The 15,250-nt window shown below is 49.7% G+C and overlaps 5 protein-coding genes across 5 annotated transcripts; 3 read left to right on the top strand and 2 right to left on the bottom strand.

The window, feature by feature from the left end:
* Positions 1–76: 76 nt before the first annotated feature.
* On the top strand, positions 77–726 carry BC939DRAFT_477460 (uncharacterized protein; the record flags this gene model as incomplete). The annotated part of the gene is made up of 2 exons (XM_051558677.1): positions 77–325; positions 442–726. The coding sequence occupies 2 exons, from the start codon at positions 77–79 to the stop codon at positions 724–726; spliced, it is 534 nt and encodes a 177-aa protein (XP_051411919.1).
* Positions 727–3,383: 2,657 nt separating this feature from the next.
* BC939DRAFT_452596 (Metallo-dependent phosphatase-like protein) lies at positions 3,384–5,768 on the bottom strand. The gene is made up of 4 exons (XM_051555826.1): positions 4,798–5,768; positions 4,070–4,703; positions 3,862–3,955; positions 3,384–3,757 (listed from the first exon to the last, which is right to left on the bottom strand). Exons 1-4 carry the CDS (start codon positions 5,314–5,316, stop codon positions 3,616–3,618), a joined length of 1,389 nt encoding a protein of 462 aa, XP_051411920.1. The 5' UTR covers positions 5,317–5,768; the 3' UTR covers positions 3,384–3,615.
* A 621-nt stretch (positions 5,769–6,389) lies between these two features.
* BC939DRAFT_170636 (uncharacterized protein) lies at positions 6,390–9,238 on the top strand. Its single transcript, XM_051550365.1, has 3 exons — positions 6,390–8,418; positions 8,514–8,761; positions 8,843–9,238. Exons 1-3 carry the CDS (start codon positions 6,538–6,540, stop codon positions 9,171–9,173), a joined length of 2,460 nt encoding a protein of 819 aa, XP_051411921.1. The 5' UTR covers positions 6,390–6,537; the 3' UTR covers positions 9,174–9,238.
* Positions 9,239–9,305: 67 nt separating this feature from the next.
* Positions 9,306–10,751, bottom strand: BC939DRAFT_503505 (uncharacterized protein; the record flags this gene model as incomplete). Its single annotated transcript, XM_051560412.1, has 2 exons — positions 9,306–10,590; positions 10,699–10,751. 2 exons carry the CDS (start codon positions 10,749–10,751, stop codon positions 9,306–9,308), a joined length of 1,338 nt encoding a protein of 445 aa, XP_051411922.1.
* Positions 10,752–13,805: 3,054 nt separating this feature from the next.
* BC939DRAFT_397555 (ribonuclease T2) lies at positions 13,806–14,910 on the top strand (the record flags this gene model as incomplete). Its single annotated transcript, XM_051552363.1, has 2 exons — positions 13,806–14,072; positions 14,158–14,910. 2 exons carry the CDS (start codon positions 13,806–13,808, stop codon positions 14,908–14,910), a joined length of 1,020 nt encoding a protein of 339 aa, XP_051411923.1.
* Between the last annotated feature and the right edge of the window lie 340 nt (positions 14,911–15,250).

Below are 15,250 nucleotides of genomic sequence, written 5' to 3' on the forward strand. Positions count from 1 at the left end.
GAGACGCAGGAGGATTGCAAGTTTCGCCAGCGATCCATTAAGATGGCCACAATCCAACTTTGTTACGGTGCTATGCATGTGTCATGGAGCTTGCCCGCATCAGTCCTTTAGCGAAGCTACTCCGTCCTCTCCTTCACCGCCTCCCCCACCCGACAGCTCTCCCGGTAACGACAATGATCACGAAGATGGCGATTACGATCCTGGGGACGACAAACATTCAAAGCACAAGCCGGGACGTGGCGGTGGCGGGTCTTCTGGGAAGACATGGAATTTCAGAGCTCTCAGATCTCGAATCCAAAGAGGCTTTTCCTTGGCTATTGAAAACGTGGATCTGCAAGAATTCAAACTTCAAGATCTTCTTGGGGAAGGCCGCTCTGGGCGTGTGTTCGTGCGGACTGGCGAGGAGAGTCAGAAGCGATAAAGATATGCGACTTATATCAGCACCTGGACGACGAGGAGGAGATGCTCACGGAGGTGGCTGCATACAAAGCCCTGGAGGATATTCAAGGAGACTCTATTCCTCGGTTCAAGATCGGTGGATACTACGGTGGTATATTCAGCATTGCTACGGAGGTCGCTGGTTCCCCATTGGAGGTAGACAAGCTAAGCCAGGAGGAGCGCTGGAAGATCGTTGACAAGCTGTCACTCATCCACATGCACGGCGTCTTGCATAACGATATTCGACCGGAAAACATCCTTGTTCGCCACGGCGGTAACGGAATTTAGGTCCATTTTATCGGCTTTGCATGGTCAAAACGAACCAGCGACCAGCGTGAGCTCAAGAAGGAAATCATCAAATTGGAAATGCTACTTGGTCTTTTTGGCAAGAGAACCATCTCCTCTCTAATAACTCTCCAAAGTTACTGTGGCAGTAGATTCCTCCGGAGTGTATCCCTTCGTCTGTCACAATGGATGCATGGGATCCCGTGTAGGGCTACACAGCGGTATTGGCATCGTATTGTACCATGCAGGTGAAATGGTGCTGGTTGTGCTGGTGGCGCTAAGTTTGAGCTGGTTTTTATTTTTTATTTTTTATAAATCCACATGAGTACGAGACGCATGGTGCGCAAAAGCTGAGTTGAACTGGTTGAGCTGGTTGAGCTGAATTTGAACTGACTGTGGAAGTGAGCTGAAAAATACCCGTTAAAAAAAGCAGAGCAGCACACCAGCACGAGGCACTGCTCAGCTAAACAGACTCATGCCTTCAAGCTTCACGGTTTCCCCGCCATCGTGTAACGTGGAATAGGCTCTCATCAAATGCGAATGCTACGACGGTATGAGGGCGAGGGCAAAGTAATCCATGAGTGTGCGCTGTTTAGAGTCGAGGATGCAATCCATTTCAGTCTATGAATCTCTAGCCCATCCTTTCCTCTATCTCCATTATGCCTAAAAGAAAATACCCTGATCACACAGCTCCGGCCCCTAAACGACCCGATGTCGAACGCTCTGACCCTGACACCTCGGCTTCCAAATCACACAAATCTAAACGAGGTATACGCTTCACGATAAGATGCGATTCATCTCAAAATACCACGCTGAGCGAGAACACAATCCGTATGCCTCCCATGTCGCTCTCTCAAAAATGTTGAGTATGTATCCCAGGACAGCCACCGATATAATCAAAAAGGAAGACGAGATTCGTCAAGCAGTGGCGACGCTGCCGCTTGTGGTAACAAGAACGATTATGCGTAATAGACCAAGACCAATGACGGTTGTAGAAGAGGCTGTTTATACCTGGTATAAACAGCAGGAAACTTTTAGGTACGAAGTCTATGCAGTTGCTCGCTTTTGAAACCACACTCCCTAATACATATACTTTGATAGGCATCAACATGTTGACTCTCGCCTGAAAGAAAGATTCTTTTCGTCCTGTGCATAAGCCAGAGCCGATTGCCTTTTCAAATAGTTGGCTTCAAAAGTTCATGAGATAGAGAGCGTTCAAGAGCTATATCAGCCATGGTGAAAGCGGAACGGCCAACTTGGATCTCTTCCGGACTCAAATTAAACAGATCCAAACGGTGCTCGAGGACTTTGACCCTGACAACATCTACAACTGCGATGAGACAGGTCTCTTTCTGAAGGCTATGTCCAGCAAAACCATTGTTACCGGTCCAGTTCGTGGCAAGAAGATCACTCGGATTGCTCGAGTGTCGGTGTTGTGCAGTAATGCCACGGGCGTAGACAAACGCAGCCTTTATGTCCTTTGTAAGTAATACAGTATTATTTGAACAGTGTGATAGTACATACTCAAAGGATTTTTTGCTCACAAAGTTTTATACGTTTACAGCCAAGCACCGTCCGAGCGGTTTGGCCCAAGTGACATCGAGGGCTATCGAAAAGGATCATCCACGGCTACAGTTTGAAATGGGAGACTCTGAGTATATCTGGTCAGCTCTTGGAAGAAGATGACTCCTGATTGCATCCGCAATTGCTTTGTCCAAGTTCCCATCCTCTCTGAGTACCAGAAAACTCGATTACTGGGTTTGGGAGTCGAGACAAAGGCGGACCAAGTCAATCGTCTCCAAGAAGAGCTCAAGGGACGATATGCAAGAAACGAAGAATCCGTCGCCAATCAGAAGGACTTCTCCGTCCTGAACTATCTTAGCATCACCAGCGATTGTCGAGGTCGCCCACGAGATAATGAGTCGTGAGGAATACAAGGGAACATTCCAGCAACTGAAGGAGAATGATTTCGTGGATGAGGACAACTCTGACGACTCTGATAACGATACATGGGCGACGACGACGAATTTGACCTGGACTACGAAGACTCGAAGCCAGTTGTTAGTGACCAAGAGGTGCAGGTAGTCGAAATCGCTCTCCGTAACCGCACCGTCGAGAAGAAGGTTCCCATCGAGGGATTCTCGTCACCACCTTCAAGCCTTTGCGCAGAAAAGCTCTATTCTCAAGAATATATTCAAGATGCTGTAAACGAGTTCATGTCAGCCGCTGTTGATGTACAGAAAATCAATTACAATGTTCTGTTGAAGGCTCGCCTTCAGTTCGCTCTGGACGATATGGATGTGTTCGTTGATATTACCATAAGCTTGGAGTATGAGGCTCGACTGTCTTGATTTGTCTTTGCGACCCGTTTCGCTTTTGCCAATTCCTCTACCAATGCCTTATGCCAAATCATCTACGCCAGATCTATAGTCAGTCCCTCCTCCCCCCACCCTACGACACTATTTTCTCTCGAACCAAAAGGAAGCTATCCATGATGCTCTGCTGCCTTGATGGTTCTTGGTGATGGGCTGTGTATACTCCTTCGCAGTCTATTCGACGGACGGACTAATATCGGCAAACCCTTGTTCGAGAAAGCCTGGATGGCACGGAAACACCATTCTTATGAGGCAGTGTTAAGGATCGGATTCTTATTAAAGTGCTTTTCAATTCATATTCAAGTGATTGGTTCCAGGGTCTTTATTGTTTTTGCTTTCAGCTAATCAGCCAATGCTTCGTTCTGCCTCGCAACGCCTAGGGTAAATATATTTTCACGCGTCGCGTCCACGCCGGGTACTGGATCCCAACAGGCACAGATGGAAGCAGAGCCAAGCCAAGCAAGTATCGTGTTAGGAGTACGAGTGCCAAGATAATCAAAACCCTGACCGCCTCGATTCAGAATCCTCCTCGGAACCGGTTGGAGTATGGTTGTGTCTTTGGGTGTTCTACCGCATCAAACTGCACATAGTCCAGCTTCACTGTTGTCTCTTTGTCGGGTATGACATTAATATAAGCGCCCTTGTTGCCAACGGAATCACTAAAATGTTGTGTGAAAGAAGCAAATGTCAGCATGTATATAGCTGTCATCCACAGCAAAAAGAAAAAAGACAAACTCATGGTAAATGCGTTTGATATCCGTACCAGTAGTTCGGTGCTGAGAAGATAGTGACACAGCGGCCATTATGTTCTATATGATATCCTTGTTGCTTGACTTCGTGGCTTCGAATGACCATATCTATTAGAAGATAAATAGGGTCATATTAGTTCGATTTCTCACCATCCGTGCTTGCATGCATGTGCACTGAAGTGTGCCTGATCGGTAGAGGTGTGCTTTTGTCGTGGGCCTTACCGATGTTGTTCATCTTGCAAAAGTTTTCAGTGACGTCGGGCCCGAATCTCTGGCCAACTCCACGGACACTTGGACTTCTTCCAGGCTGGGGCTGAGGGTCAGCCCAGAGCAACTCAGACATTAGCCCTCCTTGTCCTGGTTGACCCTTTCCAATGCGATCGATGTTTCGAATCTCCTCTAGTGTTACGTCGTCTCTTGAGCTCAGTCCACCGTGGACGACAAAGATCTTCTTCTGGACCAAATGGGCCAGTGGCAACGTCGCAAACGTTTCTGAGAAAATCTTGAACATCGTTTCCGAGAACTTGGCCTTGACCTCATCTTCAAACCCATAGACCTTGTTCATGTCGTCCGTCTCGTGGTTTCCGCGAGTCAGATACATGCCAGTGGGATAGAGTAGCTTGTAGGCGAATAGAGTCAAGATAATCTCGAGCGAAAATGTTCCGCGATCCACAAAGTCTCCGTTGAACAGATAGGCGTGCTTTTCTGAGGGTCGTCCGTTGAGTTTGAAAATGTTGACAAAGTCGTAGAACTGTCCGTGCACATCTCCGCAAATGGTCAACTTGCAATCATCTGGAATCTCAACATCCACCAGCGAGGGCTGCTCCATAAAGTACTTTCTGGCTTGAAGGATAATCTATAACAAGAGATACAATATGGTGAGGAGCCATTCACAGAGAGTCCTGGATCCAGTTGTCCCAGCATATATATATGGACAGACATATACGCACCTCGTAGGCATAACGCTTGTGGATCTTCTTTTGGGCAACGAAGCGTTCAATCATATCGTCGACAAACTCCTTGGTAACCTCGCCATCATCAATCCTGATGCCGTCGTACGAGTCCTCGACAATGATAGAGCGAGGGTCGATCGAGTCCGAAACCTTCTTGACGACCTCGTTGCTGGCAATTGCCTTCTCGAACGCCATCCTGGCCACGATCTTTTCACAGTCTTCCAGCTTGAGCTTTGCATCTTTGTCGTTAGGTGCAAGTTTGAGCACGATTCTGAAATCTTTTGCAGCCTCCTTGTGGCGGGCGAGGGCATACTTGCCCACGGCGCGACGATAGTATCCCTTGGCGTATTTTGGATCGACTTCCACAGCCTTGTCGCCATCCCTATTGGACAAAGGGGCAATAAACAATTGTTGTTCAAGGTCAACACGAGAGTCAGCCTGAGGGCCGTGGCATTGCTGAGATCGAAGTGTTGTTGATGATTCATGAAGACGAGACGTACAAGATAGCGGCACCATAGGCCTCGAGCTTGGTATGTGCAAAAGCACGGTTGGCGTAGTAAGCAGCGACGTTGGGGTTCAGATCGATGGCCTCTGTGTACTTTTCAACGGCGTCCTCGTACTTTTTGGCTAGAAGGAGAACAGATGGGAAGGGTGGACGATCAGATCGAGATGTGTGATGGAAGATCAGAGAGGGTTGACAGCAGTAGAAGGAGGTAAGCAAAATAAGCAACAGAATTCACTCGTACCAGCAAAGAGGACATTGGCCTCCTCCTTGATGGCGTTGGCCTTTGCGGCGACTTCTTCGGAGATCTGGGATGCCATGGGCGGGGGTGGGAGGAGGATGGATGGGGGAGGATCGGATCGAGAGGGGCGGGGAGGAGTTGATCGAAGAAAAAAGAAGTTGGAAGAGAGAAAGCGCCCAGTCCAAAAGAGGGCGAAGGGACTGTGAACACTCGTGGGGTGTGATAGGTCCAAAAGGGGAGGTGTGGGTGCCTGACAAGAGGACATGTTTTATTCGCCCGAGCCCTTTCTCCGACTGAGGATCAGATAACGCCATATACATGGACATACTATTACATACTAGACTAACACCATATATGTCTATTTATTTTATTATTTTTTATTTTTCCATCCGCGCTGCTCCATACAGCACACAGCTGTTTCAACTATAGTAAAACATCCGACTTCACGCCTTCGCGCTGCATCCCTACCGTGGCGCATTGTGCTGCAGCAAACAGCATGCGCACAAGCCATGGCCTCCCCTGCTCGGAGCTTAGAGACGCGGCGCTGTATATTTATGCCACCACGCCACGCGAAAACCTACGCAGAGCACAATGACGACAAAGACAACAGACAACGAAGACAACGACGACATGTCTCCGCGTCGATCATCGGTCTTCCTCCTTCCTTTTTTTCACTAGCAGCAGCAGCAGGACATAAACAAAAAGAGGGGTTGGACGTATTAGGGGTCATCGTCGCTCTATAATTGTAGACAGAATAGGGGCCATGCACATGTATCACGCTGGACAGGAACAGCCTGCCTCGATGACATGACATGACCAGGAACACGCCTCCCTGCAGTTCCATTCTTCCTCTTTGCTTCTCTAACCCTTCTCACACCTTTCTTCCTAATATCCTTAGCACTTTTACTCTCCTCCATCGTCTCTCGTTTCCTCGTCTTTATCTCTGTCGTTTTCAGCACTTCTTACCACCTCACAAACACACCCTAAGACTACGATGCTGAAGAAACTCGGCCTGCATACATCCAACCTCGACACCACGTCCGCACCAACCTCCTCCCCAAGTTCCAAACCCAACAGCAAGCTGCTCGAGATGGAAAGAAAAAAGGCCCATCACAACAAAAAGGTCCTCCGCGCCGTAACCTCCTACGACTCTCTCGAATCAGCCTCCATAGCACCTCGGCCCCACCTTCCAAGTTCTGTATACAGCCCAAACCCTTTTCCCTTGGACCCAACACAGCCCGGCGGAGTCAGTCGCCAAAACGTGTTCTTTTCACACCATGAGCGTGAGACCCGCGAAGTGGAGACCATTGATATTGAGATCGAAGAAACCAAGGGATTTGTCTCTGGCAGGAGTCGACATAGCATCGATCGAGAGGACCTGCGGGCCATTGGTCGCCAGGACGATACTGTCGATCGCGACTACGATATGGAGTACGAAGTGACAAGGAAACCAAATACGATGGAAAAGATCGGCGCAGGACTCAAGGGCTCACTAGCAAAGACTGGCACGTCAAAGACCAAGGACCAAGAAGCGGACAAGGATATCAAGGAGGTCGATGCAGTCCTGCAATATCACTTGCTGCAGCAACAACGCCAGCAACAGCAACGGCGTTCGCAGGAATCAGACCCATCGATACGACCTGCTAGAGGTCGAGAACGGCAAAGGCAGCGCACCATGAGTGGTCCATTATATTCAAACGGGACACCGCGAGAAGAAGAAGGACCAACATCGCCGACCAAAAGCAGGGGCACACGCGAACCCTTCTCAGACCGTTCATCCCGACTTCAATCTCTCTCGCCTCCTCCGCCACCTGGACAAGGTCGCCGACACCCGTCATACCGGTCTGATGGCTATTTTAATATCCAGACGGATCAAACAAGTCCCTTCATCGGTTACCAACCTTCATCTCCTACCTCTCCGAATCGGTATCACCATCGGAATCAGTATCAGCAACGTCCAGCCATGCCCCTGAGTCAGACAGGTGATAGTGGATACAGTGAATATGCACGGAAGAGCAGGAACGTCCGCTACAGTTCTCGTGAACGGCAAGAATCCGATCATATGCGACGAGAGGCGCTGGGTGGAGGGCCAGGTGTTCGTCGCCAATCAGGTCTGAAGCAAGTGACAACTGCAGGTTCCGTGGTCAGGACAACCTCCGAATTTAGCGACGGCGAGGACAACCATTCAGTGGAAGTCAGGCCGATGCGACAACCCATGCCTGATCGTCTTAGCCGCGCCAAAGAATGGGTCGCGAGCCATAGCAGAAACCACAGTATCGTTGTTCCTGCCCCTATCGTCGAGCGTGAAGCAGTTCTCCCATCTATGCCTGGGGCGTACGCTGCGCGACCCAACCTTCGACTCTCAATGGACTCTGAAGATTTTTCACTGATCACGCCTCCACGAGGGAGCTACCTGAGCAGTGCTGGAGGCGGACACGATTCACGCGAGAGAATGGTGATGACGAATCAGATGCATGCGCAAAGGCTCCAGCGGAGCCAGAGGGATAGCGTCGGGGACGATGGACGTTACTGGAGTCATCAGCTCGAAGGATACGAGCATGATCGATATCGCCAGAGTCGCGTCGAGTACGAAAGTGACGGTCGAAGCGGATTCTATGGATACGCGCCAGGAGGACCGGATGATGTGGATGACGAAGAGGAGGCGGAGTCGACTCTGGCTCCAGGGTCTGCAGTAGGTGGACAGAACAAGCCGAAGGCGGGTAGCTCTGCAGATAGCACAGAGAAAACGGCGGCAGATGAGGAGGAAAATCAGTTGATGTCACCAAAGGTACCGAACAAGAGGCGGTTGATTCTTCGGCTAGTCAGTTTGTTCTCAAGTCTCCTTGTACTCATTCTGCTCATCGCAGCTGGACCAGTAAGTTCCACGCTACCTAAATGGCCTGTGTTCACTTTGTATGATTTGGGTGCTCAGCTCCTTACGGATCTCTTCTTATACATTTTATTACAAAGGTATCACGATCCTCCTCGCCCTTCTCGAGCCAAGTCGGCCTTGCGTTCCACTATGTGATCGCTATCCTTTCGCTGCTAGTCAGCTTTGCATTTGTGTTTAACTACTTTAGCCGACGGTTAAGACGCCAGCAAAAGATGAAGCGCTATATTCTTTTTAGCCTCGACATCGTCATGACATTATCATGGCTCATTGACGTCTTTGTATGCATATCCAAGTTCCCATGCGCTGTGGGTGGTCAAAACGGATGGTAAGAAGCGTTGTCTCTGCTTATTTTTGATCTGAATGGGTTGCAAAGAGCTAACTTGTCAAAAATAAAACAAAAAAATAGGTGCGACATGTACAACTCGAGCATATTCCTGGGCATGATCGCATTCGGCAGTTTTTTGGTAGCATTCGTCTGGGATATCTTGGGATCGTTTGGCAGCTCGAAATGGTTTGGTGGTCGGCCCCTCATCAAACCTCCACCACCTGGATACGACAAGAGAGCGCTCGGCATGCAAGGTGCCACTCCTGGCTGGAACAACGGAAGGACGCTGGCTGGAATGGGCGGAGGCGGTATTCCAGGACAGATGCCCGGACAAATGCCTGGACAGATGCCTGGACAAACGTCAGGACAAGGCTTTCCAATGAAGCCGAAGAATAGCAAAGCATTGTGGTGAAGTCAGCTTCATCTCAAGAACATACAAAAATATATGATACATATACTTGTATCGAGCACGATGTCAAAAATAGAGGTGTATCTAGAAGTTTATATTATACATATACAATCATAGGCGGCACTCTATGAGGATCTACAGCGCCTTTGCTGTTTTACTTGAATCGCGTGCACAGTCAAACAAGGCTTCGAGCTCCGCTCCCTTGATCCGAGTCCACTCGTCGCGCGGTCGACCAATCTGTCCCTGCCACCAGATAACGCCCTCTGTACTGTCAACGTCAAAGATTGGCCGTTCTCCCGTCTCTTCATCTAGCGGAGCGTACCAGTTCTTCTCCACAAATACCGCACGACCGGATCGACCAAACAGAACGACTGTACTCGATCGTGTACCGTACTCGCCACGAACGTGCGGTAGGCAGAGATGCTTCAGTCCCGTGCGGGGGATGAACACGCGGTCTCGGATCCCGGTGGCGAAGATCTCGAAGGATTCTATGAGTCCTGGGTAGGGCCTGGTGTGGATTCGCAAGAGAGTCAGCATCTCGATTACGAGCCAAACCAGTTCCTTGGATTCATCGTCAAAGACAAACTGTTCCTTGACGAAGGGGACTTGTATCGGGGTCACGTTTTCGGAAGGTATGGGTGTAGGAGGTGAGCTGTCGATAACGGGTGGTAGTATCCGAGGCGTCTGATCCGTGCCGAACCGTTTCAAACTCTTATTCAGTACCGCCTCGAGCGCCTGAACTCCAATCTCGACTCTCCTCCATGGACGTAAAAAGACCGAATTGCTCAGTCCTGCTACAGCACCTTCTGTTATCCGTGGGTGCTCCTCCTGATAGTCCTCTGAAGGATGCAGTCGTTCTCCAACCTTGTTCAAAGCGGACGCAATCTTGGACGTCAAGGTTGTCTGGTTCTCCAGAACTGTTTGTCGTCCTGATGCCTCATGGAGAGCTAGCAGATCGGATCCCTCTCGGTTGGCTCCGATGAACTGCTGATCTCCTGCGTCCTGGACGACCAAAAGATTAAGGCCCTCCAAGGAGGTATCCCACTCCTGTGCGTACCGTCGGATCCACTGTTCAGCTGCGGCTTGGTCTTTTCCGTGTCCGCTCTCCGCCATAGCGACCAGGAAATCTCCACAGAGCTGTCCGCGTGTTGGTTTTGGAGGCGTGGGCGTAGGGCGCTCGTAGTATGTGGATGCTTCCATATAGTCGGTCAGAGCAACGAGATCGCCTTCTGTTGTGATGCCGACCCAAGTTCCGGGAAGGGCACGGTCGGGCCTGAGGTTTGCTTTGGGAGGCTTACGGTCAACTCCACAAATGATTCCGGGGCTGGAGATATTGTTGGAGCCTGGAGGGGTAATGTCCCAAAATTCGGCTGTAGATGTAGGACGATCAAGGCATTCGTCTCTGTTGCTTGCAAACGCACTATGTTTTGTATCGTAGACAACAGCAAAAAGAGGAATGAGTCAGCTATGAAGGAACGAAGGAGGACAAGGTCGTCGAAAGTGAATTCGTAGTCGATGCGCAACCTACAATCGGATGCGAGGATGGTTGTTGTTTGGCAATGTCCAGAGCAATAGACACATAGCTGTATGCTGTCGTTTGTATATAGAAAATCAGAGGGATTGGGATGTTGTGCTGTTATGCTGTTGTGGTATATGGGTGAAGAGTGCCAGGCTGAATGGTTTTATATCAAATATGTGTTAAGCTACGGGTGCCAAGGATAGGCCCTTTCGGGACACTTGCTCCATTGGGTCGAATGGGGGTAACGAGGGCGTGCAAATCCGTCTCTGTCCCCAAAACAAATAGATGCATGGTCCGTCTCGGGAAGGGAGACGGCAAGGAATTCTTTTTTCTTAATTTCTGTGGAAGAGTGAACATGCCAATGACGATCTCTGACGTGCCTGCCTTCTCTGAGACCGGGATGATTCTAGATGCTGGGCGAAGCTGGTCACCAATACAGAAACCCAATGTCTGGCTTTCGATGCAATTCTTCAGGTCTTCTTCCTTAACAGTTGGCCGACGTGGATGACAGGTGTTTGTCTATCAGTCGATCAACGCCAGTGCCAGGCTCAGAGACGGTCGCCAGGTGTGTCAGACAGCCCATCTTGAAACGAAAGCGATGTGTGTTGGTGATGCAGTCCTACAGACTTCCTGTCCTACCAAGGCGCTTGTCCCGAGAAAGGTGCAGATGAAGTGGTCTACGGTTTGCATTCCCGGGTATAGCACATAGTTTACAGAAGATCACTGCCAGACGAACAACAACGAACTCAGGCCCATCGTGCCCCTCGTCGGAAGCAAGGGATGGAGAGAGATTGGATTGGTCTACATGTAAACAATCAAATTGGTTGGTTGGTTCTTCTGGCCTGTAGAACAACAAATTGAACACCCACCGGAAGCGAGCGTTGCGGATGCACCCGAGACAGGGATGTTTCGTCTAGGCCCATGGCGTAGTCGTTCCACGGACTTGTCGAGGGCGCACGTTGTCGGTGCTTTGGGCGACCGCTGACAAAGAAGGGGGTTTGAGGAGCCAAGAGTTAGGGAGAACAAAATTCGATCGTATCGCACTTCACTGGATGCTTGCATTGTTTGACATACACACACATGCGAAAAAGAAAAAAAAAAGAAAGAAAAAAGAGAGAGAGAGAGAGGGAATCCTCTCGCCTGCGAGAAAGAGCTGTTTGCCTGTGGTCTGTTGTTACTATTAGTCTGCCTATTGTTTGCTTGTTTGCTCTCTTGCTTGTTAGTTCCGTGTTCGTGTCCCCTGATGGAGCATGAACCCATGTATGTACATGTACCTTCGCTCTTTCTTTGGTGACACTGGGATGAGATGAAGAAATATCGTTTGTCCTCAGGGACCACGCAGGCTGCTCGTATCTCTGTAGTGGTCGCGTTGCAGACCGACTCTCCGCGAATCAGATTCCGGTATCCACACAGGTCCCCTGCAGGGTCACACTTCACTCCGCTCCTCTCCACTGCTCAGTGGGCGCTTAGTTTATTGGATAGTCTATATGGACTAGACTACTAGACTATTGATGTGCTGGAAGTGTGTGTGTGTGTGCTGATTGCGAACCTCATTGGATGTGCATGCATTCCTCAGGTCCTCTACCGCAACCCCCGCTGCATACATCTCGAGTGCTCCATTCAACCCCACTTTTCCCGGAAGCATCTCTTGTGCTTAGTGCTTAGTCGACTCATGTGCATGCTGGTAGACTAGCGTGCCCCGATGCTGATAGGCAACTGGTGTCGATCCTTTCCCATGCTGCCTGACTGGCGTACCATCCATCACACACAAACACACACACGTTGCTCCCTCCCCTGCACCGGCAGGGCCCCTCTCATTTACTACTATGCCCACTCCTCAGACTAAACTACCGCTATTACATGTGCGCCGGTAATTTAGGCGATTTACAATTTGCAATCTCATCTCAAGAATGTAATGTATGCACGAAATATATTCGACGAGCTCGGCCCCCGACCCTCGTTTCAAAACGATGCTTACCTTTGCTCTTTAGCACCCACCTGGACTGCTGCATCAGCCATTTCAGGAACAAAAAGATAATCCTCAACTCAACCGCGGCTTCTCGGCCCTTGACCCCCGCACTTTGAACTTTGTGCCCTGGTCTCCATTTAGTCAGTCCCACTTGATGCTGATTACGATCGATGGACAGGGTTTGCGGCTATATCTCACGGCATGTAAATATACTAGGCCCTTTCGTAGATCCATTGCCCATGTGTTCAGTAACTTGTACTCCTATAGACTACTGCAGTAATCATGAAGACGAGAAAGAAAAACGAAAAAGAAGGGCTCACACGCTTATGGGTATTTCGACCCCTTCTTCCCATGAGCAACCCGTCTATCCAAACACAAACACGCATTTATCCACGCCAACAAAACGATAAACAAAACGACCCTTTTGCCCTTCTTTCCCCTGCATGGATCTGTCATTACGTGTTGGTCCCTTACTGATTTATTGTAATTATTATATCTTGCTATTGCACAAACCGTCGATGTTTAGTCTGGCTTAAACCACGGCGTTAGTTCGTTGCTGCAGTACTTCCTCGCCTTCTTACTCGCTGGATCATTCCGAGGATGCCATGAACGAGTGGACAAAAACACACGCTGCAAGGATTGTCATGGTCCCTCAAGATTATGATTGGTAATGCGTTTGCTTATATCTTCAACCGCGCGCTCCTTGCATGGATGGATTATACTTCCTCTTGGAGAAGGGGGTATCGTATTCATCGCTCGCATTCATAAGTATTATTATACACATGGATTTAGTCTATTGTTCGACCCATCATATCTCCTCCTTTCCGAAGCGCGCACTTCATCCTTCGTCCTTTCTAACCCAATTCTTCGCTCAATTGCCTATTCTTATGTGAGCCAAATTGAATAACCTAAGCATATACAATCCTTACCCTTTTTTCTACACCATACACCACCAACTTCACTTTCTCTTTCTTATAAATACGCGTTGCTATTCCACCACCATTTTCATTTTCATTTTCATTTCCATCTTCATCTAGTTCCTCACGCCAGTTCGTCGCTCCTCGCCTCTCCTCTCTCTTCGTTTCCCTTCCTCTCCCAGAAAGAAATCATTATAATGAAGCTCACTACCCTCGCAGCCTCAGTGGCAATGGCCGCCCTCTCTGTCGTTTCAGCAGTGCCCTTGAACCACTCGGTTCTCTCGCGCCGTGCAACCTGCTCCGCCGATGTCCTGTCATGCTCCTCGAGCGGTATCGACTCCTGCTGCTTGCCCTCCATGGGATTGCTACTCTTGGTCCAGCAGTGGTATGATGGATTGGGGCCCTCGAACGAGTTCACAATGCATGGCCTCTGGCCCGATACCTGCACTGGCGGACAGGGCCCCAGCACCGGCTGTGATGCCAAACGCATTTACGATGTAAGTTTGCTTACATTTTATTACTCTAGATAATATCCGATGCTTATCAAAACATTTAACATTTGTTACAATGTCTACAATATAGAATGTTGAAACGCGTCTCCAGAACTACCCTGGAGCTCCCTCTGGTTTCCTCGATCAAATGAACACCTACTGGTCTTCGTACAAGGGTGACAACAACGCCTTCTGGGCCCATGAGTGGTCCAAGCACGGCACCTGCGTCTCAAACTTGGCCCCCACCTGCACATCCAACTATGTGCAGGACCAAGATGTCTACAGCTACTTTAGCAAGGCCCTTGCTCTGCGCTCCCAGTACAACCTGTACCAGGCTCTCGCTGCCGCAGGCATCAATCCTGGCTCCAATCCCAATGTTGCAGACATGCACTCCGCCATCACGAAGGCTTTTGGCGTCGATGCTCAGATCAACTGTGACTCTGGTGTTTTAAGTGAAATCTGGCTGTTCTTCCATGTCAAGAACAGTGACCAATACGTCCCAACGGCTCCTTTGTCCAAGGGATCCTGCAGTGGCAGCATTTCGTACCCTGTCAAGGGCGGCTCGGTGACTCCTCCAAGCAGCACGACTACGAAGGCTACAACCACTGCAACTACTACCAAGCCCGCCACCACGACCGCCAAGCCCACAACGACCTCGCCCTCAGGCTCCATCCCCACGGGTAAGCAGACGGGATCTTGCTCAGCCTCAGGCGCGACTGTCTGCGTCAGCCCCGGCGTGTCGAACCAGTACTCGAAATGCAACCAGGGCACCTGGGTCTTGAACCAGTGCAAGACTGGCCTTGTGTGCTATAGCGACATCAACACCACTACTCACTGCGCTTAAGCAGGCTAGCTCTGTCGCTTATTCTCGTGTACAATACCATACATTCCTTCTCGAGTAAATACTACGCACATATCATGTTTGTTCAGATGAGATGGCAATGCAGGGTTATTGGCAACCTCTAACTGTGTCAGTTGCCACGAGACGCGCAACAGCATGGGATGCACACGAAGCAGAGTGAATGCAGGGAAAGCATGTAGTAAAGCGATGTGCTATATGAGCTTCTCATGCACGTCTACTGCATGGGATGGCATGCGGACAGCGCTCCGGAGCTGAATGATCTTTATCTGGAGACCCTTTTGTGCCGAATGCCGATCGTTTGAGTTAAAGAGCCCTTTAATAC

Source organism: Gamsiella multidivaricata, assembly GCF_025024155.1.
Source record: "Gamsiella multidivaricata strain RSA 2152 chromosome Unknown BC939scaffold_35, whole genome shotgun sequence".
Classification (NCBI taxonomy): Eukaryota; Fungi; Mortierellomycota; class Mortierellomycetes; order Mortierellales; family Mortierellaceae; genus Gamsiella; species Gamsiella multidivaricata.

What these genes read in the sequence shown, in the direction of transcription:
- BC939DRAFT_452596 (XM_051555826.1), bottom strand. Translation starts at nt 5,316, where the DNA reads ATGGTGCCGCTATCTTGTACGTCTCGTCTTCATGAATCATCAACAACA. An exon ending in ACAAGCGTTATGCCTACGAG is followed by an intron (nt 4,704 to 4,797) that starts GTGCGTATATGT and finishes CTCTTGTTATAG; the next exon opens with ATTATCCTTCAAGCCAGAAA. An exon ending in TTCTCAGCACCGAACTACTG is followed by an intron (nt 3,758 to 3,861) that starts GTACGGATATCA and finishes ACAACATTTTAG; the next exon opens with TGATTCCGTTGGCAACAAGG.
- BC939DRAFT_170636 (XM_051550365.1), top strand. Translation starts at nt 6,538, where the DNA reads ATGCTGAAGAAACTCGGCCTGCATACATCCAACCTCGACACCACGTCC. An exon ending in TGCTCATCGCAGCTGGACCA is followed by an intron (nt 8,419 to 8,513) that starts GTAAGTTCCACG and finishes TTTATTACAAAG; the next exon opens with GTATCACGATCCTCCTCGCC. An exon ending in GTGGGTGGTCAAAACGGATG is followed by an intron (nt 8,762 to 8,842) that starts GTAAGAAGCGTT and finishes ACAAAAAAATAG; the next exon opens with GTGCGACATGTACAACTCGA.